At 47.7% G+C, this 26,532-nt stretch overlaps 1 protein-coding gene across 3 annotated transcripts in view; it reads right to left on the bottom strand.

Annotated features, from left to right (window-relative positions):
* Etv6 (ETS variant transcription factor 6) overlaps positions 1-22,875 on the bottom strand; it is a 239,683-nt gene extending 216,808 nt beyond the window's left edge. The window contains exon 1 of one of the 3 annotated variants that reach the window (XM_087657742.1): positions 22,562-22,875. In XM_087657742.1, the coding sequence (XP_087513868.1) occupies positions 22,562-22,594 (33 nt within the window). In that variant the 5' untranslated portion in view covers positions 22,595-22,875. Of the gene's footprint in view, positions 1-21,450; positions 21,682-22,561 lie in introns of those variants that run through there. The other 2 variants (NM_001037353.1, XM_087657741.1) reach the window with 2 other exon arrangements.
* Positions 22,876-26,532: the final 3,657 nt, after the last annotated feature.

Here is a 26,532-nt window from a genome sequence, read left to right as displayed (position 1 = left end):
GCGTTGGGTGTGAAATTCCTCAAAACTCAGCTGCAAATGACTAAATCCTGTTATTGTAATAATTATCTTGTAAATTACAAGCACGCAGCAGTCAGAACTGGTTAGACAGAGGTCATGAGACTACGTGTAGACAGCCCTTCACCAATGGGGCAGGAACCCCAATGCGCTCTACAGCCAGCCTAGCACTGATCCAAGAGGTGACGTAAATGGGCCGTCACCCTGACCCCCTTATAAAAAGCTCCTAGGCAGAGCCCTTCAGAAACAGTTCATCTGGAACCCCAACTTCTTTTGAAACTGGGTCTCACTAGGCAGCCTGGCGGTTCTGAGACTGCCCACTAGATCTGGCCTCCAGCTTGCAAATATTCACCTGCTCCTGCCTCCTGAGTGATAGAATTACATGCAGACATCGTGGTGCCTGACTTAGAACCCTAGTTTCCTCCTCCCAAGTCTACGCTGATGAGTCCAGAGTTGCTGCAGAAAGAGCCTGGAATTGTCCCACTACACCAGCAGCTCTCTCCTCATCTCCTTTTAAGGTGTTAACTGGGGAAAGACCTACCTCTCCCCTATGAAAGAGAAAGCAACAGTGCAGCATCAGTTGTCCAGCTCCATCGCTGTTTCAGAGCCAGGCCAACAAGGAAAAAATGACGTCTCTCGCCTACCCAACTATCTATTAATATAGCCACTAGTTATCGATTAAAGTTTATACCTATTAATATATATTAATATAGTGTTAATAACATATTATATATACGATATATACTGTATATATGATATATCGTATATCATATATATATTGTATATATCATATATATCATATATCATATATATCGTATATGATATATACAATATATATATGATATATATAGTGCCAGGCTTTTTGGTGGTATATGGCTTTAATCACAATACTCAAGAGGCAGAGACAGAAGGATCTTTGTAAGTTTGAGGCCAGCCTGGCCTACACCTTAAGTTCTAAAGACAGCAAAAAATACATAGAGAGTCCCTGTCTCCAAGATAGATAGATAGATAGATAGATAGATAGATAGATAGATAGATAGATAGATAGATACATACATACATACATACATACATACATACATACATACATAGGCAGACAGACAGACAGAGCGAGCAAGCAAGTTATATATAGTTTTAATAAAACAATTGTGGCTCGTCATTGCAAATGATGAGACTCAGAAAGGAGTATTTTAAAAACCCTACACGGCAAATGTCTACGTGTAAAGCTTACAGAATTGCCACCTGTTATGTAAGACCATTCACCTAGTCATTTAAATGTCTCTCAGTGGTTGTTTCTCATTTACCAAAGGGAACTAGAATGTATCTGCCTTGGTCTTAAAACTGATCCTAAAAGCCATCTTCTCTAACTCTTCTCTCCCATTCTGTTTCCATTCCTAAAAGGACAGCATGCTGAAGCAACTTTCCGCCATCTCTCTCCATGTACTCAGAGAGCAGGGTACACTACATCAATGAGTAATGGAGAATCAGAGACTGGTTACCTCAGGAAAAGTGTGACAAGGGAAGCTGATGTCCAGAAATGCTGTTTTACTACTTAAATCGGGCCAGCACACATGATAAACTCTGTCATAACATGAGAAGAATCCATAGTAACCCATCGGGAACATGAGATCTCTAGAAGCCCATGGTTAATACCTACCACACTCAAGCTCTAAGTTTGATCCCAAGCACTGGAGGTAAAAGAATCCTACAAAGCAGGGATTCACGGCGCATGCCTGTAATCCCGAAGCATTCGAGAGACAGAGGTAGGAAGACTGCAGCTAGTCTACATACCAAGTCCCAGACCAGCCAGGAACTCACATTGACACCGTTGTCTTAAAACAAAAACAAAACAACAAAATTTGAACACCTACAAATGATTAACTGTGAAAAATTCAACCATCAGTTCCAAAAGCCATGATTTTGGAAGACAGGTACGGAAGTTAAAACTGCATTTCTCACCAAAACCAAGTAAGAGTCATGTGACAAAGTCAGCTGCAAAGAAAACAGTAACTTGTAAATGGTCACGGTAACAAAAAAATAATTCACACGAACCTTTTCTCAAGTATGATAATTTATTATGGTACTAAAAGCTGTCCACCAAAAAAAAAAAAAGAAGAAGAAGAAGAAAAAAAACCTCCTTGTTTGGAAAAGGCATGCTTGATATACAATACTCACGATTATGTCCACTTATCAAAGTCAGGCGATCAAAGATAATGAGGGAGAGAATTGCTGGACTCCCATAGAAAAAGGAGTTCAGCAGGAAAGAGAAAACAGTGAATGCACAAGGTGGGATGACATCATTTGGGTAGGATGACGTCATTTTAGAAAGGCATGTGACTGGGTCAGAACCTTCCACTCGCAGAAGGGACAAGAAGGTGGCAGGACAGTGAATGGCTGCTGACACAGAAGGCCTCGGGGGTGCTGCAGACTCTCGTTTTGGAGAAACCCACCTGGGCACTTTCTGCTTTGACGGTTTACAGCCACAGGAGACGGGCCAGAGGCTGATGCACCATGAAAGAAGGCTAAACAAGATTATTTTTATTAACAAGGGAAAGAAAGGCTCCAGCAGGCACAGAGCATGAGAGGTGGCTCCTGAGAGATGAGGGGAGTTGAAGGGCTAAAGTGGGAGGAGAGAAAGAATGGGAAGACTTGGGGAGCTGAATGGTAAAAGCTAAGCAAGCTAATAATAGAGACAGAAGGAAGTGCTGTGCCATGGGAGATAGATGGGAAGGAAGGCAGTGGCAGCCTGGGAATCACTAGTAACCATCCCACTGCACCGGAGGCTCCACAGCCTGACCCTTATACAAACCAGAAAAGTCCATCCACACCCCTCACTTCTAGACCAGACTTACTAGCTACTTACAAAGACAATCTGAGGCTGGCAACTGCAGGCTGTATAGCGAGAGGATCCCTCCAGTATCTGTGTGTGTGTGTGTGTGTGTGTGTGTGTGTGTGTGTGTGTGTGTGTGTGTGGTGTTTACCAGAAGTAGCATACTGAGTTGGGCAATTGTGCAATGATATTTAGTATAGAGGCAGGCATTTGTGTGTGTGAGTAGTGTGTAGTATGTATGTATGTATCTATGTATGTATGTATGTGTGTTATGTATGTGTGTGTGTATATATATATATATGCTGTGTGTATGTTGCATTTGTGTGTGTGGTGGGTTTGTAGCGTGTGTGTGTGTGTGTGTGTGTGTGTGTGTTTGTGGTGCATTTGTGTGTACGGTGGGTTTGTGGTGTGTGTGTGTGTGTGTCTGTGTCTGTGTGTCTGTGTCTGTGTCTGTGTGTCTGTGGTGCATTTGTGCGTGTGGTGTGTGCGTGATACGTGTATTTACCTGGTTGGGCAATTGTACAATTATGACATAGGGGTGGGTTCCTTCCTGATCTCAGATTCTGCCGTGAAGCATGAGGCTTAAGTATCCTGCCACTCGCTGCAAAGAAAAGAAAAACCCACTAACTACCTTCTCAACACCAGCCCAGGAGCATAAAGGAGGCGATCCAGGGAAGACCCTTGGCACAGGTGGCATCTCTGGTAGTTGGTGTCATGCAGAAGACAGCTGGAACTGAGGCTGAAGGAAGGAGAAAGAAGGGCAATCCAGAGCCTAAATACAGAGTTAACTCTTGCTGGGGTCAGACAGGAGGGCGGCCTTCCTGAGCAGAATAGGACACTTGATATTCTCTTTGTATTCAGCGGCTAATGACAAACAGGGTCCACCCAAGCCAAAGAAAAAGAAAGGGGTCCTACCAAGCAAATGTTACCTTTCTTCTCTCATATGCAGAATCTAGATAGATAGATAGATAGATAGATAGATAGATAGATAGATAGATAGATAGATAGAGTGTTATCTATATCTATGACATATATATGAAAACAGAAGAGGGGCTATTTGGGGCAGGAGGGGACCAACAAGAGCAGGGAGGAAAACTGAGAGAGCAGGGTTGGGGAAGCAAGCAAGACACCAAAGTCCAATGACATAAATGAGTGAAAAATCTTACAATAAGACATGTTAACTAAAAAAAAAAAAGCCCTGAACTCCCCTCCATGGCAGATTAATTTTAAAGCAATGTCAAGAGAATCTGTATCAATTCCAGTCACGAAAGTTCAAAAGTTTAAAAGTTTGTTGTTAGAACAAGGATGGCAAATTTCCACAGTATCAAACAGAGGTAGTCTCAGGGTGAGGCTGTGCCTTACTATTGGGAACAAATGATAGGTCCCACCTTGCTGCGCCCTGGATCTCCCTGCTGCATGGCCACTGTGTTGGATGAGGGTGAAAGTGGAGAGAAGACTGAGCCAGGCTTTCAGTAATGCCTACGACAAGAACCTTGACAGCACCACACTGTCAAAGCATGAGGGGTACCAAGACAGTGTCCTCCTGCCCTCAGGAGTCACCCCTCTACCCTGGCAGCTTCTGAAGTATGCACTTTCGCATCTGCACATGGGTCTAGAATTCCCTTCTCTCCAAGTGGCCAAACAGCACGTTCTGCCAGCTGACTGGGTGCAAGGACCTCATCTGCATCCATGAGAGAGAGAGACAAGGCAACCCAGACTCCCTGAGCAGACTGACAGATGAAGAGAAGCAGTATGGGGACCTACTCACCTGCAGCCAAGGTGAGGTAAAGGGCAGCAGGGCCAGCAGGCAGCTGCAGCGTGAGGCTGGGAGAGAGTCCCTGGCAGGTGATCAGGAAAAAAACTGGCACGGTTTGAGCGGGAACTATACGAGGATCTGTGCTGGGGTCTGGTTGGGTTCAGGAAGTTGGAACTTCTCCCACAGCTTAATTTCCCAGCTATCAGTCGATCAACGGCAACAAGAAAAGAAAAAAGAAAAGAAAAGAAAAGAAGTCTTTCTGGGCTTGTGTGGAAGGTTCAGGGTCTCTTGGAACTGCTCCCACTTGGTCAACTTCACATGTATGAAATCCTACGGAGGAGACAGGACACCCGAAGACACCAAAGGATTTGCTGTATGAGCACACATTGCAGTGTCGCCCTTTGCAGACAGAAATGTTGATGTTCCTTGCCACACCAAGGATAAGACAAAGATATTTTCCCAGTGCTGTGGAACCGCAGTCATTCCCACTCGTGTATCCCCGAGGCACTGCTGTGAAACTAAGAGCGCCGAAGACTTCCTCCTCCTCTTGGTACCAGTGCCAGCACCGAAGGAAACACAGGCTTTAGAGAAAGCTGAGAAGAACCCACCCAGGGGCAAGGGCAGGGCCATACTCTACTTCAAAAGGTAATCACAAACTTCACAGAAGGTTCCAGGTCATCAGTGCTGATCAACTATGGAGGGAACAAGCTGGAGGAACAGTCCTGGGGCTGGACTGTGTCGTGTTTGCCCTATTGTCTTCCATAGAGCTCCAACAAGATTATTTCCACCTTCTATCTACAAGGAGAACTTCCTCAGGACCTCGACAGTACAAAGACTTCATGTTTCACATTCCAAAACCCAGCATGCACTTAATAGACACTAAGTAAATGCTAACTGGTTTCAGAAATCTAATTCTAGCTTAGTTGCTAGAGTGCCTGCCTAGCATGCACAAAGCCCTGGGTTCAATTCCCAGCTCCCACAAACTGTGTGCGCCCACCTATAATCCCAGAGCTGCATGTAGAAACAAGAGAATCATTCAAGGCCATCTTTCATATGTAGTTAGTGAGGACAGCCTGAGTTATACAAGGCCCTGTCTCCCCCAACTCGCCACCCCCAATTTGTTTTTTTGATTCAAGGTGCCTGCCTCCCTTCTAGGCACCGTGTTGGAAACAGAAAATATAAGAATGAGTCCATTAGATTCCTGCCCTGTCTGGGCTCTCAGACCATCGAGAATAATAAGCCAGTCATCTATAACCGGATCACTGCCAATCACAAAAGGCAAGTTCAATGAGTTGTGGGAATGGCGTGCCTGGCACCCACAGAGAAGGCTTTGAAAAATAGGCTTCGGATAACAAGAAGGCTGCCAGGGAGAGAGAAGATCAGGGGAAGATTCCAGACATGAAAGTTCAGCATATGGTCTGGGACAAGAGCAGTAGCATCTGAGTGGGCTGTATTGTTGTGAGGGGAAGGGGAACACAGTATTAGAAAGTAGACCGTCGAGTGCCTCGCTTGACAAAACAATGAGCTGCAAGGAATCAGTCCAGAGCCAGGAATGGATCCCAGCACTTGGGAGAAGGCTGCAGAAAAATCAAGAGTTTGGAGCCAGTTTTAGCTATACAGAGAGTCTGAGGTCAAATGGGGTGGAGTTGGGATTAGAGTAGTGCTACAAGACCTTCTCGTTAAAAAGAATTACTCCAGGATAGCCTGACAGTGGTCTGTGCTGGGTAGTGTTTATGTAAACTTGACACAAATTAAAGTCATCTGAGAGAAGGGAACTTCAATTAAGAAAGGACAAAGAGGGGTTGGGGATTTAGCTCAGTGGTAGAGCGCTTGCCTAGCAAGCGCAAGGCCCTGGGTTCGGTCCCCAGCTCCGAAAAAAAAGAAAAAAGAAAAAAAAAAAGAAAGGACAAAGAGTGGAACAGAGACTGAAGGAAAGGCCATCCACAGACTGCCCCACCCGGGGAATCCATCCCATCTGCTGACACCAAACCCAGACACTATTGCCGATGCCAAGAAGCGCTTGCTGACAGGAGCCTGGTATGGCTGTTCACTGAGAGGCTGTGCCAGAGCCTGACCAATACAGAGGCGGATGCTCGCAGCCAACCATCAGACTGAGTGCAAGGATCCCAATGGAGGAGTTAGGGGAAGGAGCTGAAGGGGTTTTCAACCCCATAGAAAAAACAACATTATCAACCAACCAGACCCCCCTCAGAGCTCCCAGGGACTAAACCACCAACCAAAGAGTACACATGGCTCCAGCCACATAGGTAGCAGAGAACAGCATTATCTAGCATCAATGGGAGGAAAGGCCCTTGGTCCAGCAGAGACTCAATGTCCCAACAGAGGCCAATGCTAGAGTGATGAGGCTGGAGTGGGTGGTGGGTAGGGGAGCTCCCTCATAGAAGGAGGAGGGGAGAGGGGATGGGATAGGGGGCTTGGGGAGGGGAAACAGGAAAGGGGGATAACATTTGGAATATAAATAAAATAAAATAACCAATAAAAGAAGGAAAGGAAGGAAGGGAGAGCCTCCATGAGATTTGACTGCAGGAAAGCCTGTAGGGCATTTTCCTAATCTGTGATTCATGGGAGAGGACGCAGCCAATTATGGCTAGTGGCCTCCATTCTGAGTTCTGTGAGAGAGCAGGCTAAGCAAGCCAGTAAGCAACACCCCTCCATGGCGGCTGCATCAACTCCTGCCTTCAGGTTCCTGCCTGGTTTAAGTTCCAGTCCTGATCTCCATCCTTAGTGAACACTGATGTGGTATAAGCGGAATGAACCATTCTCTCCCCAAGTTCACAGCGGTAGTGACCCTGACTGAGCCAGGGCTCAAGGTGGAGACCAAGAGGAAAAGGAAGCAAGAAGATGCGGCGGGACCAGAAGCACGCCAGCAACAGCGGAGCAGACTTAACCTGAGGTATAACTAGATGGTCTCGTTGACTGGCAAACATAGCACACCAGCCATCTTAAAGCTTCAGATTCAGAAACCTGACAAACGGACAGTTCGACGACAAGACCTGGTGGTGCACACTTGTAATCTGTGCACTTAGTAGGTGGGGGGAAGCAGAAGTATTAGGAGTCTGAGGCCAGCCTGGGGCTGCATACATAGCAAGTTCAAAGTCAGCCTATACTAATGGAAACCCAGTCTCAAGACAACAGCCACCACCACCCAGCAACCATGGATACGACTATTCACAGGCCGAAGACAAGAAGACAAGAGAAGGGTCATCATTCACTTCTGTGGCAGCTCTGACTTTACACTGGAGAGGTGACCCGGAGAGACCATCCATTTACTATCCTCTTCTCCCCTGTGACTTATATTCCAAATGATTTTTTTTCCCCAGCCCTCTCTTTATAACATGACTGGTTAAGCAGAACCTTCTAACAGAAACCTCTCCCAAGAAAAGTCGCCGTGTCCCCTGGCACTCATCCCATTCACCAGCACCTCCTGGCAGGGGCTGGCTTACGTGGGAGAGAAAAATAAATAAATAAAAACAGTACTAATAAGGCACTGCCAGGGTAACAAGCTGATCCAGTCAGAGGATTAGAAGAGACACCTGTTTCCTAACGTGGCAGCTGTTATCCTCGTCCTAGAAGCCTCCTAGTAACCAGAAAGGACTCTTCCACTAGAGACCCAACGGCAGCAGGCACCTGCGCAGACCCACTCTCGGCTGAACGTCAGGAGAGGTTCGAGGGAGAGCAGACACAGGAAGGGAACCCTGCCTTGCTGCTCTGTGAATTTAAATGCGTGTCTGCTGACGAGGAGGCAATTTGCCTGTTACCCGGGTATTCTACGGCATGAATCTTTTAAGGCAGTTGTTATATTCGAAGGTGTTATAAAAACATGCTGGAGCTTTTTGAAGTTGAGTTGGTTCACTCCCTGTAGTTGACCAGACACCTGTTCCTTTAAGCCAGCTTCTCAAAAGGCAAAGGCAGGATTCAAACACTGTCCGGTTTAGGAGGCAAATACAAACATAGAAGCAAATAACATTGTAAAATTATCTTTTCAGGCTGTTCACCACCGAGCACGAGCGCACACACACGCACACACACGAACACACACGCACGCACACAATCTATCAACATACAATCACCACAGGCAAACTATTTCATAGCTACAATATGTCCACATTACCTTTTCAGACGAGACCAGGAGATGCTCTTAGAGACAGCTTGCTAACAGCCCCTCGGCTTGCTGTTTAACAATCCGTTTATAGCCCATCGCAAAGCCAACCCTCCAGGGAGATATATTTTACATCTATACGTAAGGTTTTCTTTGCTACAACAAGGCTGGATTTTCGTGCAATCTTTTCCTCTCTATGCTAACAAAAACAGACGACACCATAATTTCTGTAACTTGCGATGCTATGAACATGCACATATATGCAAACCGAGTCACGAGAATAGACTCTTGTGGGGAGGGGGGGGAGCAGAGTGATGCCCAAGAAATCGCAAGCCATACCATACAGGTCCTGATTAAAGCTAAATGCTGGGCATGAAGCCATTGTGTCAGCGGGCCTCAGGTTGTTCTCTCTAGAGCAGCACTGATTCTAACCTCTAACGGTGGTTCTTAAGCTTTGGTCCTCTGTGGCTTTACCTGGGAACCTTTACCCGCCCCCCCCCAAAAGAATCTGCTTTATAGATGTGGAGAGTGGAAAAATCTTCCAGAGCACTTTATGAGGCCATTGGTGCTTACACGGATGTGGACAAGGAGTGTGCCTAAAACTGCACATTCCCCCGGAGCTTAGCATTTGTGCCCTGGGGAAAAATGAAGAGATGCACCTTCCCACAAGCAGTGAAAGAGAAGCATTGGAATGTCAGGGCTGGTCAACAGCCCAAGCCCTGTCAAATGGGCTGTCATTTGCCTCACCCTTACCCAGAGGGTAGTGAGAACTTCCCCATCATCCTGTCAACACGTGACATCCCCAAGAGGTTGAAGGGTGTCTCCCGGTTCGCTTCTCGGCTGGTATGTTAAGAGATTTTACCGAAACTAGTTTGGGGTGGGTAAAGGGTTCGCTCCTGCTTACAGGTTCAGTCTGAAGGGAACTCAGGACAAGAACTCCAAACAGGTCCCTGCAGTCAGCAACTGAAGCAGAAGCCAGGGAGGAGAGCCACTTGCTGTCTTGCTCCCCAGGTCTTGCTCAGTTTGTCCTCTTACATAACCAAGGACTACCTGCCCAGGGGTGGTACCACCCACAGGGCCCTGCCTTAACCAGTAATCAACAAGATGCTCTACAAGACATCCACAGACATGCCCACAGGACAGTCTGGAGGAGGTAATTCTTCAACCTACGGTCCCTCCTCCAAAATGACTCTAGCTTGTGTCAAGTTGAAGAAAAAAAAACAGGGAGGAGGGGAAAGCCCACTAATATGAAATGCTAAGAAAAATCACAGCCATCCATTTGGGGACAAGAGCTATGGAACGGAATTCTTTCTGGCATTCCCGTGTTATGTGTGTATTTGCCCAAATACAGTTCTGCAAATCATTCTAAATAAACATCTAAGAAACAGACTGGGGTCGGTAAGACCTGTGGGTAAGGGCACCTGCCATCAAGCCTGACCACCTGAGGATCACCGCATGGCGGAAGGAAAAGAACCAAGTCCCGAAAGCTGCCCTCTGACCTCCACACGCATGCCACAGCATGTGTGTACACACACATGAGAAGCAAATAGAAACATAACCTAAAGTATTTTTTAAAAAAGAAATAGGATGCGTATGAACTCACACTCACCTATAACCTAGATCTAAGCCAATGAGAGGCAGGAGGACTGTGTTCTCATCTGCCCACACCTCCTCCATGGTGAGCCTTTTAAGACCACAGCTGAAATGAAAACACACAGAGACCATCTTTCCCTTAAATCAGACTGCTTAACACCCTGGCTAACCACAAAAGCACACGCGGGCATTCCCCTCGAGAGAAACTCTGCCTTACCATTTTACCAAGTTTCTCAAAGACAGACAAGTTCTCAGAAGAGCCGGTGAAGGATCACGGGGACTTACTCCATTGAGTTTGCCTCTCTGGGGCCTCTGCTAAAACAAGGTCCTCCCCTAGACTGCAAGGCTCTTCGCTTGGCCTCCTTGTATTTTTAAGGAGATTTCTCTCCCCTTCCCAGACCATGTCTCACACATGTATCCCCACAGAACAAACTGTGTTGTACCCCAAAGTGTACTATTACTGATGCTAGTGCATCTATGATCCATAACTTATCTGAAAGAGCATCTGACTATATAGGCCTGCTTGGCCTGGAATTTACAATGTAGACACTGCCTCCGCCTCCCAAATCCTGAGGCTAAAGGTGTGTTCCAATAGGCCCTCTATGATCTCTTTTCAACAGGTAGGTCACTAGGATGATTAATCTTCACCATCCACCCAACTAGACTTTAGAATCCCCTAGGTGACATACCTCTCTGGGGGGTATACATAGAAGGGTGTTCTCGGGAGAGTTTAAGTGAAGAGGGGACCCTGCATGTGGGGACACCATCTCAAGGGCTGGGGTCTCTGACTGAACACGAGGAGAAAGCTGATCACTGGCACTCATCTCTCTGCTTCCCGACTAAGACAATGAAAATGCAGCCGCCCCCATTCCTGCCCTGCTGTCACAGACTGACCCCTCAGTGTGAACCAGAATAAAGCCTGCCTTCCTTACTTTGTTTCTTGTCAAGCGTCTGTCACGGCACTGAGAAAATAATGAACAAGGTAGCTTAGGAAAGTGCACTCAGGAAAGGTGAGCTTGCGTGGGAAGGGTCCATTAGCATGTGTCCTCCAGGAGACATACTCCAATACCTTTGCCCATCTCCCTGCCGGTATGGGTAAGAGGGAACACTGAAAAAGCTTAAAGGCTGCTGGTCCTCAATGCCCACCGAGACTCCCACTGAAGCCCATGCATGGTGTTACAGAGCTGTCTGACCTACCGGCCAACTTCTGCCTGCAGACAGGTACACTCTACACCTTCTTGTAAACAGCCCTGACCAACCACAGAGCCCTAGAGGCTCAAGAAAGCAGAGTGTGAAGTTCAGAGAGGAAACTCCGTTATTGGAGAGGACACCTGACCTTTCCCATCAATTCAGAATCTGCTTCCCCCTCCCCCGAAAGGATAAGAGTTAGTAGTCTCCGGAAAGGACCGGATGCCACAAAGCTCAGTGGAGCTGGCCATTCTCGGAGATTTGAGGTGGACTCAGCCAAGTCAGGTCATTCGGGTCTTAAAAGTTGGAGAGAAACGGACACTTACACAGGCTGGGGAATTTGTCTAACTTACTCAGATTCTAACCCCCAAATGACAGGGTCTCATTAAATAGACACTGGCCTGAAGCTCAGAGATCTACCTGCGTCTGCCCCTAAGTCCTGGGATTAAAGGCATTTCCCACCACACACTCTTTGCTGAATGGAACCAAGAGATAGAGAAAAAGGTGTCCTGTGACCCCTGACCTGATGTCCTCTCCTCTCCTCACTGGCCATTACATCAATGGGTAATTATAACCCATTAAGTCAGGAAAGCCTCAGATCTCAAGAGCTTGTCAAAGTGCCAAACAAGCAATTCACGACGGATCATTTCTAAATCTCCAAGACCTCATCAAAAGGAGACAGCAGCAACAAAACGTACCACAACTCCATTCCTTCCCAGTTCCCTTGTTCCCAAAACCAGCCAGAATGGCCCCAAGGCAGAAAACACATGTGAGGCCCAAAGAAAGCTCCCGTCTGTCCCTAGGGTACCAGCGATCAGTGCTCCAGCACACACCTCAATGTCTGAGGCGTTGGTCTGGGGAAGATGCCTAGATGAATGCTACAATGAACAGCATGTAGAGACAGATGTCTGTCATCACCTCCTCTGAGATCCTCAACATGGTCAAGGACAGAGCCTGGTAACCCCACCCTCTTCTTTACGAAGCTTCCACCCTATTTCACCCTGTCCTACCCCTGGGAGATCTATGTATTAACCATTAGACTTGAGACAATGATAAGGATGAAGCTAATGAAGGGTTTTTCTTTTGTTGGGGAGTGGGGCTGGGAATCAAATCCAAGGACAGACAGATGAACAGACAGACAGATGGGGGACACACATACAGAGAGAGAGAGAGAAGAAAGAGCAAATATTGTACCTAAGTTGTCCCCTTGACCTTAACACTTATTTTATCACTGGGGACCCAAGACCTACCTTCAGGCCACAACTACCCTGAGGTGAGCTACCCTGCACCACTGTCTTTTCTTATCACAGTGTCAGACCCTCAGTGGCCACATCTAGACTTACACTTTCACTAGGGAGCAAGGAAGACTTCTTTAGGGGAATCTGGTAACTTTTGTGACAAACAAGATGTTCTCTGGGGTTTGGTTGGTGTTTTTTGGGGTTTTCTTTTGGTTTGGTTTTTCAATTACAACACTGATTTTTATCGGCAGCTCAATCTCTTCCAGGAAATACTCAAGAGTCGGTTTCCTCGCATGCAGGGGACATGCTTGAAGCAGGGATCACTGGTTTAGCTAGACCATTCTAACGTGCAGTACCTGCAGTCTGCTATCGCCCACCGCACACGGTAGGTACTTGGCAGCTGACAAGAAAAGTCAGGTTCTACGGGTAGCCCCTGGGAGGACTGGGAAGGGTCAGCTAACCCTCCTTCTCCAACAGTCCGACCATGTGTTCATTCTTTCATAAGGTGGGAAATGAATTCCTCAAAACAATAGGTATCTTCTTCAGTGAATGGGCCACTGGTAAGGCACCTGTGGCCCCCGTAAACACCCTCATTCACGCTCCTGTAAGCAGTCCTAATGAAACTCATGTGGTTTGGGGGGGGCGGAGATAATGAAAGCAAAAGAGGGGACTAGTTGAGGAGACAGATGACGAGCAGAAAGGGGACAATGACGCTAAGGAGAGATTCTGTCCCAAAATACACTACACGCATGTATGAAAATATCATTGTGTATAATTAATGTGTGCTAACAAAAATCAAGCAAATGAGATATAACATCTATACAATCTATTGTTATAAAGGTCATGTTGGCCCGGGTAGAGCTTGCACAAGGCTGTGAAAAAGGGGGAGAACAAGTCTTTTTCTAGTCTGTATTTCCCCTTCCCGTGTAACACGTGTATGACAAGGAACGTTCGGGATGTCATTTTAAGTCCACGGCAAATAACTACTACTAAGAGGAGGCACTTCACTCTCTTAACAGCTACAAAAAGCATGAAAATTCCCTCATGCCTCAAGGTAACAATTCGCCTTTTTTTCAGACTCCTCTGTATAATTAAGATTCCACTGAGGGCCATCCTACTCCCAACTCATGAAGCTGGGACTCCACCGCCTCACAGCACACAGTGTCTGCTGTGTGGTCAGACAGACATGGGATTAGCTGGGAAACAAAAGCCGGCTAAGGAACCCATAATGCTTTTCGAGTCGAGCCCCGGTTGCGAGTAACAAGCAATCGTAGGTAGGAGCAAGCAGACCCACGAGCCTGTTCCAACCCCTGAGCAGAGTAATAACTCCAGTCAAGACACACGACCTGCAGAGCGTTTGCTTTTCCCCCATTCTCCTTCATCTCTGAAAACTTACTCAGAACCACAATCAGCTATTTCTCTCAAAACTCTGCTGGAAGATACAAAAGGCATTGGGTACAGTCACGTAATTGCAGTCGGCTCATCCCTTCTTGCCGAGCCTTGTGTGCTCAATTAAAGTTTAGAGAAAAAAAAAAGGCTTTTCTGAGCAATGGCTGAGTGTCGCCAGGGCAGTGGGTTGGCAGCAAGAGCACCATGCTGGGCGCCAGCCAACTTGTGCGGCCTGGACCTTGGTTCAGGCAAGCACTACCAATCTCACATCTGATCATCTCTGGAGCCTGGATTCTCAACTGGGAAAATGTGGGTATCGAGACGATAAGCCCCTTCTAGGTTCACATGCTGTGGACCACAGAAGCCTTACTTTCACCCGCCAATACCTGTAAGGAGCCTGCGGTCACAGTGCCATCGGTTGGATGAGTTAATAAGATCATGATCAAGTAACACGAACAAGTTCAGGTCAGGACCAGGTTCCACAGGTCTGTGTGCTACCATGTCTACAGTAAACAGAGCCCTTCTCCCAACAACTAGCAATGTCCTTAAGAAACGAGAACCACACAGGGAAGAACCAAGGGGAGACAGAATAAAATTCAAAGCTAAATTCAGAGGCAAATGGGAGGACTCGGTGTCATCTCCCTGAACACATTTGCTGACAGAACTCACACCAGCCCAGCAGGGCAACGTGTCCTTTTTGGGTCATTCAGGAAATGAGGTCGTTTCCCTATGCCTGACTCCCACATACAAAGAGAAAATCCCCCCAGCAGAGGACATAAATCCTCAGGAACCTGTTCTTTCACATCTTCCTTTGGGAGGGTGCTCATAAATCATCCGTCCAGATACAGGAAGCTTGCTTGGCCTTTTAAAAATCAACATTGTTTTTATGCCAGCCCTTTTCCCTTGGATATCTTTCCAAAATATATTTCATCCTCTCTTCACTTCTTAAATCGAGTGACTTAACTTGGAAGTCATAGCCAGTGCTGTCACCTGCCCATCTGTGGTGCCACACAGGCGGAGGGGCAGTGGTGTGTGTGTCTGTGTGTGTGTGTGTGTGTGTGTGTGTGTGTGTGTGTGTGTGTGACTTATAATGGGGACACAATGCTGTCTGAATTCTTGTTTGATTTTTTTTTTATGGCTTCTACAAGCACCTCAAACGAAACACAACACATGATTCTGACGGTGTCTTGACTACAGTTAGCAATGGGATCTGGACAAGCTGTGAGCCTCAGTTTCTTTGATACCTCGTGAGACTTCTGGGTCATTCGCCTTGAATGTCCCTGAATCACCTGTACTGTGTCACCTCACACTGTCTCTGCGCCCTTCTCTGGTGCACCAGCAGGACTCTGTGGTTCTGCTAAGTCTCAGCTGAGGGACTTAGGCATTTTCCTCATCTGCTTATTAAAGCTGTTTGGATATAAAATTTTGAATACAGTGATATCCAGAGGGGGGGCTCCCCCTTCCCAAAGGAGAAGGGAAGGGGAAATGGGGGAAAGATCTGTGTGACGGGTGCTGGGAGGAGAAGGGGGCAGACGTTGAGATGTAAAGTGACTAGATAAATTTTTAAAATAAGAAAAGAAATTGGACACAGAAATAGCTCAAAAGCAGAGATCTTGCTTAGCCTATCTAAGATCCTGTGTTCAACAGCCAATGCCAGGCTTGTGGGTAGAGAGGGTTACCTAAGAAACAGACAGACAAATAAAAAAAAAAAGCCCCAGAAATTTGTGAAGTCGAAGGCCCAAATGTCTCTCTTCGTTCAAGTAAACTGGAAAGAATAAGTCCAAGATGGGTGGGCTCATACAAAGAGAAAAGAATAAAAAAAAAATCATGCCTTGGGTAGTGATGGGAAATGATATCTGCACATATTTCAAATAGATTCCCAGCATTCACAATGTTCATGCTTAATAAGAGGACACTTGTGGGGGGAGGACATTCATGTATTGGGCAAAAAGCTTTTGGTGGTGGTGGTGGTGGTGGTGGTGGTGGTGGTGCTGGTGGTGGTGGTGATGATGATGATGATGACGACGCTGTACATAGAAAAGATGGCGTACTGTCAGTAAAGGGGGTGCCTGGCCCTGAGCCTGGGCAGGGTGAGGGCACCACCTCAGATACAGAAACCACTTAATGGAGCAACTGTTAACAAGAAAAAGTAGGATGGGAGGGAGAGAGGTTCCTGAGTAAAAAGCATGGTGGTTGGGTTGGGGATTTAGCTCAGTGGTAGAGCGCTTGCCTAGCAACCGCAAGGCCCTGGGTTCGGTCCCCAGCTCCGAAAAAAAAGAAAAAAAAGCGTGGTGGTCAAAAAACAGAGCTACGGAAGATAACACACCACCAGAGAGCGGCAGGGGCTGTGCTTGTGAAAATGGATCACCTCAACACTCATCCAGAGAGGTCATTGGCTAGGACTGAGCATCTGGCTAGTCCTAATGGGAATGAGGAGCAGCCCGCCTTCAACAGAAACAAGCAGAGGAAACACAAGACCTCTCCTGGCTCCATCTCTGCCTCTCTGCCCTCTCTCTCTCTCTCTCTCTCTCTCTCTCTCTCTCTCTCTCTCTCTCTGCCTCAGCTACGGTGATGACCCATAGGCCCATCACTCTGAGTTTCCTAATTTGCTTCCTGAAGGCGGTTACAGCTCGAAACAGTCACTGGGAGCTGCAGACCTGTGATGCAGTGTCTCAGCCTTGTACTGCCACCAGGCATACAAGCCTAGAGATCTGAGGCAGATCACTTAACCTCTCTGGCTTCGGTTCCTGGGTTTGTAAAATCGGGAGGGAAACCGCCTCCAGGATAGACTGTGAAGAGGGAATGAGGTCATTAAGCTCAACACATCAGGATAACTCTGATTAGTATGCAACCAGCGATGGTGGTGTTGGTGAAGGAGGCCTCGAGGCAAAGGAGGAGGAGGAGGAGGAGGAGGAGGAGGAAGTGGGAGAAGTCCTACAGAGTTGTATACCTGAGCTGGCTGCCTTGGGAAAGACGACCACTAGAACAGCAATGAGACACTTTTAATTACAGGGAGTTTATAAAGTTCCCTAAGTTTTCGCATGGGTTCTGCGGTTTTCACAAGCACGGGCAATTAGGACTCCATGCAGTTAGCTGAATCAACATGGGGCGTCCCTACTTTACACAGTAAGGCCTTCTTCCTTATGCCAAAAGGACGGCAAATCCCTGGGACCAGACCAGGTTGTGCCGCATATTTTCACTGTCAAAGATGAAAGGGTAACCCAGAGAATTAACAGGGCAAATGATAGATTTGTGGTAATATTTCAACACCAGAAGGCCAGTTTCAAGCACACGGCTGTACTCAGTCCTACGCAGTGGATGGCACGGAACACAAGTCACTTGCCTGTTCATGGGGGCTCATTCTGAGATGTCCCAATAAACACTATTTTATTAGTCTGGTTCCCGAATGTACAGAAAAATCAATAAAATGTGTTTGCTTTTTAATAGGCTGTAATTCTAACTTCTCCCCTAATTTAGTCTAGCCTTTCTCTCCCCAAATACTAGGTTTGGCAACGAACAATCTTCAAGCTGGGCTCCCGTTGGCGTGGGAACACTGAAGAGAAATCACACTCTTTTTCAATAAATATTGCATCCTCAAGTCTATCGGAACATTACAGCAAGGACGGACTCTGCCGGAGACCAAGTCATGGTGTTTTTCTAAAGTGGTATTCACAGAAAAGAGTATATATCCCACCTTATCGCCCACATTCTAAGTGTCTTCCTGTGGTCCAGACTCCCCCACCACTGGGGGAGCCGTTCCAATAAAGGCCAACCTCTAAAAGCCAGTAATAAAATGAAATTGGATCAACAAGTAACATCCAGCTGCCTCTCCCCCTGCCCCTCCCCATGTGTTTGAGAACATGTCTTAGCTCTCTCTGCCTGCCGCTCACAGCTAAGGTATAGCCCCCCAACCCCCACTTTACCTACTCTTCCCTTTGGCACTCTAAAATGGCTCTCAGAATTCTTAAAAAGAGTGCTTAGGAGACATAAGTGAAGGTCTGCCCGGCTCAGGGTGAGGCAGCCTGTGGCTCACCCACGGGTTTATCAAGAGGTGACATGACAGCAGGTAGCAATGCTTCATCCAACAGTGGAACTTCCAGGCTCTCATGCACCCACCCTACCAGGTATCGCTGCAAAACGTGGTGCCAAATACCAAGTCCAGCAGGCCCTTCTTCCCACATCCCCACCTCCTACCACTTCCGCCCCTCACACCTGACTAGACCCTGGCGGCCCACTGTTCCCACACACCTCAGCTTCCAGGGCACATAGCTCTGTGCCCTCGGACCAGCTGCCCTGTGATTAAAATGGACCACACTAGGAAGTGCCAGAGAGCACAGCCCATTGTATCAGATTTCCCTGGCCTTTTACAGACACACGGTGAACCTTGAGAATGTGAGGTGGTGGCCTGAGACCCTGTGGGCCTGTGTTCCAACCTGGTTCAGTCATCCATGGGCTAAAGCAACCCACTTAGGTCTCAGAAGCCAGCTGTGAAACACAGAAGAGTGTGGCTCGGGGTCTGGCTAAGATCTCTCAATTCCGACTTAACTCTCAATATCTGAAAAGTTCCCAGGTTCTACTGTGAGAGAAACGGGAAACCCTACAAGCTAAGTCTTTATAGCGATCCCACAAGCCATTTTGTTCGCTTACTAAGTCTCTCTTTTTTATTATTTTTTATTTTATTTTCTTTTAAAGACAGGCTGGCCTCTAGCTTACTCCGTGGCCAAGGTTGAACCTGATCTTCCCTCGAATGTGAGGCGATCACCACTCTCATCTCACATCCTTTCTTTTGCTTAGACGCAGAAGCAGTTTCTGAGGTTGTCATAATTACCATCGTGTTAGTAATATATATCAAAATCCTTTTACTTATTGGACAGAGACCAGGCAGAGCTCGAGCTTTGAGAGGCAACAGGAAAACCGTATTAAATGAGGTGATCCCTGGGCAGAGAGGAAGGGGCACTCACGTCCTCCACACCTCACTTGGAGTCAGCAAACAGGACAGAAATGTTTCTGCACCGGCTGCCGGGTGAGAAACAGGCACCAAGATCACCCTCGATAACCCAAGGGAATGAGACATCTAGACCGCCTCCAGAACATATTTTTTTTTAAATGAGAATTTCATCCTATCATAAATGTGAACTGATAAGAAAACAGGAAAAGAAGGGCCAGGGGCATCGTACCACTAGCTTTTGTGTGCCAGATCAGCTCAACCAATGAGCCCGTGTGCCTGTGTGCCTATGTCTGTGCCAAGCCTTGCAAAAGGCCGGTGTCACCTGGGCCGCACCACTTTCCACTGTTACTTGGCTGAATTTAAAAGTGAACAGGTTCCTTGGAGGTGATGGCTGATGGTTGGAAAAGCCAAACTATTGGCCTTTGTCCTGTGACAAGCCTGATCTTCTGGGGAGGGGGGGTACACAAAACAAAAGGAAAAATACCTGACTTCTTACAGATGGTCAGCCAACCCCACCAGTGAGGAACAGAGGATAATGTCACAGCACTCACAGAGGGGCTGTCACAGAGAACCAACAAGAAGGCTCCAAGCCACTCAGCATGACCCCAGCCTACAGGGGAAGCTTCTCTCCTAGACTGTAAAAGTGTCACACAAGGCCCTGCCTCACTCTGTCCGCCACCTATACTCAAATGGTCTAAATGGTCTTACATGGGTGTCACTGATTGACCAATTCAGAAACTTTCACCTTGGAAACTCCACCCTGGTCCGACTCTTGTCTTTCCTAGCAGAACAGACAAGGGCTCAAAAGTAAACAAAGTACTTCCCCCCCACCCCACCCCCCCTGTGGCTGCCTCTGGCCAAGCTCCTGTGGCTTCCACCTCACCAGCTGCTGAGGAATTTACTGCTGCCGACCAGCTGTTTGTGCTGCAGGAGAGCAGATAGGGAAGGTCTCAGGAGTGAGGGAAATCTCTCCTCAAAGGCAGCCTTCCTGTTCCTTCAGCCCAGCACAGCATCCTTCAAAGACTCACTTGCATTCCCCACCTCAAGGAAAAGTTTAGCCCCTACCCGGCTCGAGTAACGTCCCTAGAAGCAAGCAACTTACTTGGGACTTGCTAGTACACATTTTTTTTCCCTCACCGAATCACAGTACCACATCCCAAGGACTAAATGAAGCCCCACATCACTGGAGCACTTTCGGATGACCTGAACTAATCCTGGCCCTCGATCTCCACGGTGTATTATGGAACAGGATAAACTCAAGCAACTCCACGTAGGGGAGATACTCTTCATGCGCACACACACCTAAAAACACCCTCGGCCTAGGCAAGCATTCACAGACTGTCTCCACAGATAACAGTCCAAAACGAATTTAAAAAAAAAATGTCACTCGCATAGGTGGTGGAGAATAATAAACCCACTTGGAAGACACATTAGACACTGATAAAATAAACAATAATAAGAGGTACGCAAAAAGGTTACCGTTCAAGAAAGAGCAGGGTTCAGCTAGCCCATGTAATACACGGTTGGTTCTGTGCTCCATTCCCAGGACCAAAGTTTAAAAACAAACAAACAAAAAAAAAAAAAAAACAAAAAACCCAAACAAGACAAAACAAAACAACCTAAGATAATAAGGAAAAGAATGAGGTCGCACATTGCATACCACTTCCCTGTCACACATGAGGATGTGTTCTGGTGGGGTTTGGCTTCGTAACATGTTTTAGGTCTTCTCTCCACTGGGGCGCAGCGACACAGGCCGTCCGGTCGTCCGTTCGTTCAACAGAGGCACTCTGCTTCCAGCAAGAGCATATCAGAACTGCAGCCATGCCCCCCTCCCTCAGTTTAGAAGAGGTTGGAGGAGTCACAGGATAGACCACAGCGTGCTGTTTGCAATCAGAAGCTGCTGGGCTGCAGCTGGTCCAGATTTTTCTGCTGTCAGGTTTACTGCCATCGAGCCAAACACAATTTACTGACCTAATACCCTATTATTTAGTTACCTCTGTTTTTGTTATGAAGTGTGAAGTAAATTAGATTATCTATACGACGACATTTTTTTTTCCTGAACTCGATGAAGAATCTAATTTCCAGTGCAAAGGAAAAAGTATCTCGGCATCCTAAATTCTTTACTGAGGCACTCACGGCTCCAAAGCCTACCCCAGATACTCACAAACACAAAAGGCCAAAAAGTTCCTCTGCTCTTCTGCAAGGCACAAAACAGACACCAATGCACCTTCTAGGTCCCCACCCTCCTTACTTCAAACCCATGACCATCATTCCTGATAAGAAACACTAAGGTCTGATTCTAATGATGAAAAACTAGCAAGCCGGTGACAAAATACCTTTCCCTCCCATAGATCCTGGATGAAACGCTGTTACCTTCCCAGAGCAGAGAAAACAGGCTAGTTGCCCATTGTTTCCGCAACATCCAGGCAAGAGACACATAGGCCAAACCCTCAGAAAACTTGAGAAACTTCAGCCTTGCACAGAGAGCAGAAAACTTGCCTCCTGGTAACTGACAGAACCTTGAAATAAATGCAGCACGGGGAAAAAAAAAACTGGGGAGACAGACAAATCATTCTGCCTCCCAATGGTGGCAAACTTCACAACAACTTTTTAAAAGCAATGAACTACAGCACTAAAGCCTATGTAGATAGACCGTGTGTGCATGCATGCCATACGGGACTACCTGGAAGGCGAAGGCTTTGCAAATATCCCTCCTGAACAGGCCAGGGAGCCCAGAGATGGCAGCTTTTCAACACCAGCTCGGACTGTCAGAGAAGGTCATTTTGCCTAGCCGCTTCTTTTCCACCCTGCATCACAGGAGTTTTCTACTTTCAGATTGCTCAACTTTCATATGCACTAGAGTAAAACAACGATTCAGCAACTTTATTCACCTTGGTTTAATTTTTTTTTCATTGTGCAATGCCCAGGAAAAGCTGACACCAAGATTGTCTTAGCACTTGCAATCACAATCAGAAAAGAGGGTAAAATAAAATTCTTGTGATTGGGGGGGGAGGGGGAGAGGAGAGAGGAGAGAGGAGAGAAACACCATTCCAAGCGGGGGCCCCTAGAACTTTTTCCCTAGGGAGACCACCCCTCGGGAACAAAAGTTACAATTCAATCTCCTGGTAGGCGTAGGAATAAGGAGAAGGGGTTTTTCTTTCTCCGTTCTTATTTTTAAGCGCACTAATTACGGAGGTGCTCTACAGATCTGAAGACAAGCCGGGTTCCTCCTACCAACTGAGAGCCGCATTACATTGTCAAAAAAGCAAGGGAGTGGGGTGGGGGGCCCAGGAACCCAGGAGGAGCTCGGCGGGAGAGGGGTGTAGCAAGGTTACACTAAAGGGTACAGCCGCTGCCGCGAGCTGCATCTTCTTTCCCTCGCGCCCCAAATAATTTCCCCCGCGAGCCTAGCAACTGCACCAGCAGCCCCGGGGCAAGGGGGTTCCGATCGCCCAAGGGGGAAGGAAGAGAATCCGATCGTTACCTTAATGCTACACTGAGCAGGAGTCTCAGACATGTCTCACAGCGAAAGGGATCAGGAAGTTCTCAGTTTTTTTCCACTTTCCTTTCCTCTCCCCAACCCAGAAACGCTCGGCGGGGCAGCGGGACGCGGTCATTTAAGAAGTTTCTTGCAGCATCGCCGGCGGCGGCCGCCCGAGGGGGAGGGGGGTCTTCGGAACGCGCGGATCGGGCGCGAGGTGCGGGGGCGTGGGAGCCGGCGAGCACGGCGTGGGGTGTGCGGGTCGCGGCGCGGCGACCCGGGCGCAGCCGGCCGGCCTCGCGTGTCTCCTCCCACCCGCGGCCGGCGCGCCCGCCCCCGTCCGCCCTCCCGCGGCGCTCGCTCGCTAGCTCGCTCGCTCCCTCCCTCCCTCCTTCTCTCTCTCTATTTCTCTCTCTCTCTCTCTCGAATGTTTTCCTTCCTGGAAGAGAGAAACTGAAAGGCAGAACTGAGAAAGCTCTCTGCTCATTGATCTTGAGAGTTTCAGGGCAGAAACTGACGTGAATTCCCAGCACCCGGCTCTGCCTCTTAAAGGAGCCACCAGGAAATAAAAGCTCGGGTTACCGCGGGCCGCGGAGAAATCAAAAGGCGTGCGGGGGAGGGGCTCGGGATGCCCAGTGGCCCGCCCCGAGGCGAAGGACGCCTTTGGGGAACCTTGCAGCGTGGCCCCGGGACCAGCAAGCCTGGTTTATCTCTCTCCCGCCATCCCTGGCTGCGCCTCCCGAGGACCTGGGCCAAGCACAGTAGGGGCTTTTCTGTGCGCTCCCCGAGGAGCAGTTGCAGCCCGGGGACGGCGGTCTAGGAAGGGGCTTTCCGGGAAGGACGCGGCGCCGCAGGAGGAAGCGAGACAATGGCCTTTGTTCTGCGCGGCGACCGCGGCCGCTTTAAGAGAATCCACCAGGAAATGGGAGCTCGGGTTACAGGCTGCGCACGGGGAAGTGCAGGGCGCGACGCTGGAGACAAAGCCGCGCGGCCGCGCTCCGGCTCAGGGACGCGGCGAGCGGGGGCTCCCCGAGACGGGGGCGCCCCACGGCCTGACCTCCCGCCTTCCCCGATTCGAAATCCCCCGGCCATTTAAAGCCACAGCGGCCGCTACCAACCGACGTAGGTGACTGGACTACAAAGTTGACAGGGCGCGTTCCAGCAGATCTTAGCCCTCCCCTGGGCCGCTGCTCCGGCTCGGTCATTGGTGGAGGTGACAACCCGGGGTCCTGCAGAGGAGGGACTGCCAGAATCCAGAGGCGCTAGCCTTGAGCACCAGCGTTCCGATCACTCTATTTTTATTGCTATTTATAATCTCTTAAAATGCCCACCGCAGAAGATGGTGTTTAAATTCTAACCCGCTAGTTTATATAGGGTTTAATGTGTAGATATATAACGAAAAGCTTAATGCACTTCCATTTTGTCTTTTGACGGTAAAATAAACATAAATGTGTGTATAAATGGATTATATTCATGTTCCTTGCTGAGGATTTCCCAGATTCACCTCTGTATTCCCACTAGTTTCTTAGGGAGGAGGCAGGCAGGAGCAGTATTATTTTGAAGTAAAATCTCCCAATGTAACCCTGACTGGCCTGGAACTGTCTCAGTCTGGCCTGGAACTAGTAAGCCAGTCTGCCTCTGATTTTCCTTTTTCTGCACACTTTTCAGCATCATAAAAACGTGCTCAGACTTTCACAAACAATACTTCTGTTCATCAGAACACCCTAAATAAAATTTGCCAAGAGTCGGATGGGAACGCACCCTGTTGCTGATACAGTAATGTTTTTGGAGGGAACCTCCAGGTACCACCCCCAGTTTTTTCATCTAGTAGTCATGCTCACCAAAAAAACTTAAGTCTTTTACACCCTCGTTCCCAACCTCGCATGCACCTACCTTTACTCCCGCGCGGTTGTAGCTTTTTACTGTTGCTCCTCACTAGGAATTTTCGTTGGGTTTGGGTGGTTTTGTTCTGAGACAGGGTCTCACAGTGTAGATGAGACCAGCCTTGAAGCCAGATCCATCTGCCATCTGCCTCCCAGTGCTGGGATTAAAGGTGTGCACTACCACACCCAGCCAATCGGTTTTGAGATTTTCTTGAATTTGTAGTGCAGGTTGGCCTTGAAGCCTTGAGCCTGGGCCACTACGCATTTGCCCTTTTGAGCGGGAGGCGGTGCTTGAACGTCCATTTGTTATTTTGTTTACAGCCCCGGAGATTGAACCTAGGCCTCATCTGTTCTAGTCTAGTGCTCTACTACTGAGCTCCATCCCCAGCTAAGCAATTTCTGTTTTTCTTTGCTTCTCTTAACTGATGTTTGCAGACACTGGATCTTGTGGGCTTTTGCTGCGTTGAGTCTTATGCACCTTTCCATCCCTTATCTAACTGTAGGGTCTCCCATGACGTCTCAGCACCTATGCATGGGAACGGGGCAACTAAGTTACAAGGTTTTCATAAGTGTGAGGTTGCTTACAATGGTCTTTCCTTTATCTGTGGAGGATATATACCAAGAGGCCTGGTGTGTACTTGAAGGCAGACACCACACACACACACACACACACACACATACATATCCATATCCATATCCACATATCCATATATATTCATATATAGAGGCTTATACATGCATAGATATAATAAAGTTTCATTTATAAATTGGGCACAGTAAGGGGCTAACCATAATTAGTGATCAACCAGAACAATTGCACTGTAATGAGAGCTTATAAAACATACTCCTCTATCCGAAAACGTCCACGGCTGACTGTGGGTTGCTAGAACTGGGGAAAGTCAGCTGTGGGTATGGGGGGCCTCTCTACAGAGAGATTCTTTAGCAAAACATCTTCGTATTTTAGGTGCTAATTTGTGTTAGCCATGGTGATTGCTTAAGCTCACAACTGAATTAACTTCCAGCTCCCATTCCCGACATGTCTTGACCTTCTCCTGGTGATTCATAGAGGTGGCAGTTTGGAGTACAATGTCTGTGGTTCCAAAGCGAAGTACACAGTGGCAGCTACAGCCAAGAGCCGAATTTACCCCACAGTTGGCGGGCTCTGCAAAAAGGCCTTTTGGTAAATACTTTAAGCTTTATGGGCCAAAAGGGCAAAATTGAGGACTTTGTTTAAATATCTATATAGTAAGAGGGCAGGAAAGTCCTCGTACTTTGAAGAGTACTTTTAGTTATGAGTTGTTAAGGAAAGGAATGGAATTCTGTAAGGAATAACTTCCATTGACCTGAGGTTTAAAGCAAGCATTGTTCATTCTTGTAGCCCAGGCTGGCCCCTAATCTACAGCACAGAGAATGACCACTGAGCTTCTCATCCTGCAGCCTTCCCCGCCTGAGTGATGGGATAACTGGCATTCGCCACCACGTTTGCCTTATTTAATGCCTTCCTTTCCATGGGAATACACAGGTTCCATCTTGAAGCGTCTCTCCACCCACCTAGGGGCCATCGCAGATTCAACGGAACCCATAAGTGAATGGTTTTCCTTGAGTTTCAGGACTTTGAGGTTATTTTTGAAATTCTATCGGAACTCTACAGGATCTCACAATCGCTCCCCCTGAGCGTGCAGATTAGCCACACTCAGTCGAAATCAGATGGACACCCAGTGGCAGTCGAATGGATTTTAAACATGGAAATGTCCTTTGCTTTCCCACTGGCATGTTTTAAAAACCCTCTGAGGATGGTCGTTCAGAAGAGTGCACAGGCTACAAACCCACACAGGAATGTTTTGACTGTTGACAGCAGCGGGGAGGGGCGAGAAGCAGCACCATTATTTGTCAGGGAAGCGATGTGAGTTGTGTCAAAATGATCTTACTCCAGTATACATTTTTGCTTATAAGCCCTTTCTACCTTGCAGTTTTGGGCTGAGTTCACAACAAAACATTTTCTGGTTTGTAGCGAAAGCAAATGTCCAAGGACACTCATTGTCCGGGAGTAGCCCATGTGAGAAATTCACTTCATCCATCCATTCTTTGTGT

The sequence above is a fragment of the Rattus norvegicus genome, chromosome 4 (genome assembly GCF_021556685.1).
Source record: "Rattus norvegicus strain SHRSP/BbbUtx chromosome 4, alternate assembly SHRSP_T2T, whole genome shotgun sequence".
NCBI lineage: Eukaryota > Metazoa > Chordata > Mammalia > Rodentia > Muridae > Rattus > Rattus norvegicus.
This window is presented reverse-complemented; position numbering and strand designations above follow the sequence as displayed.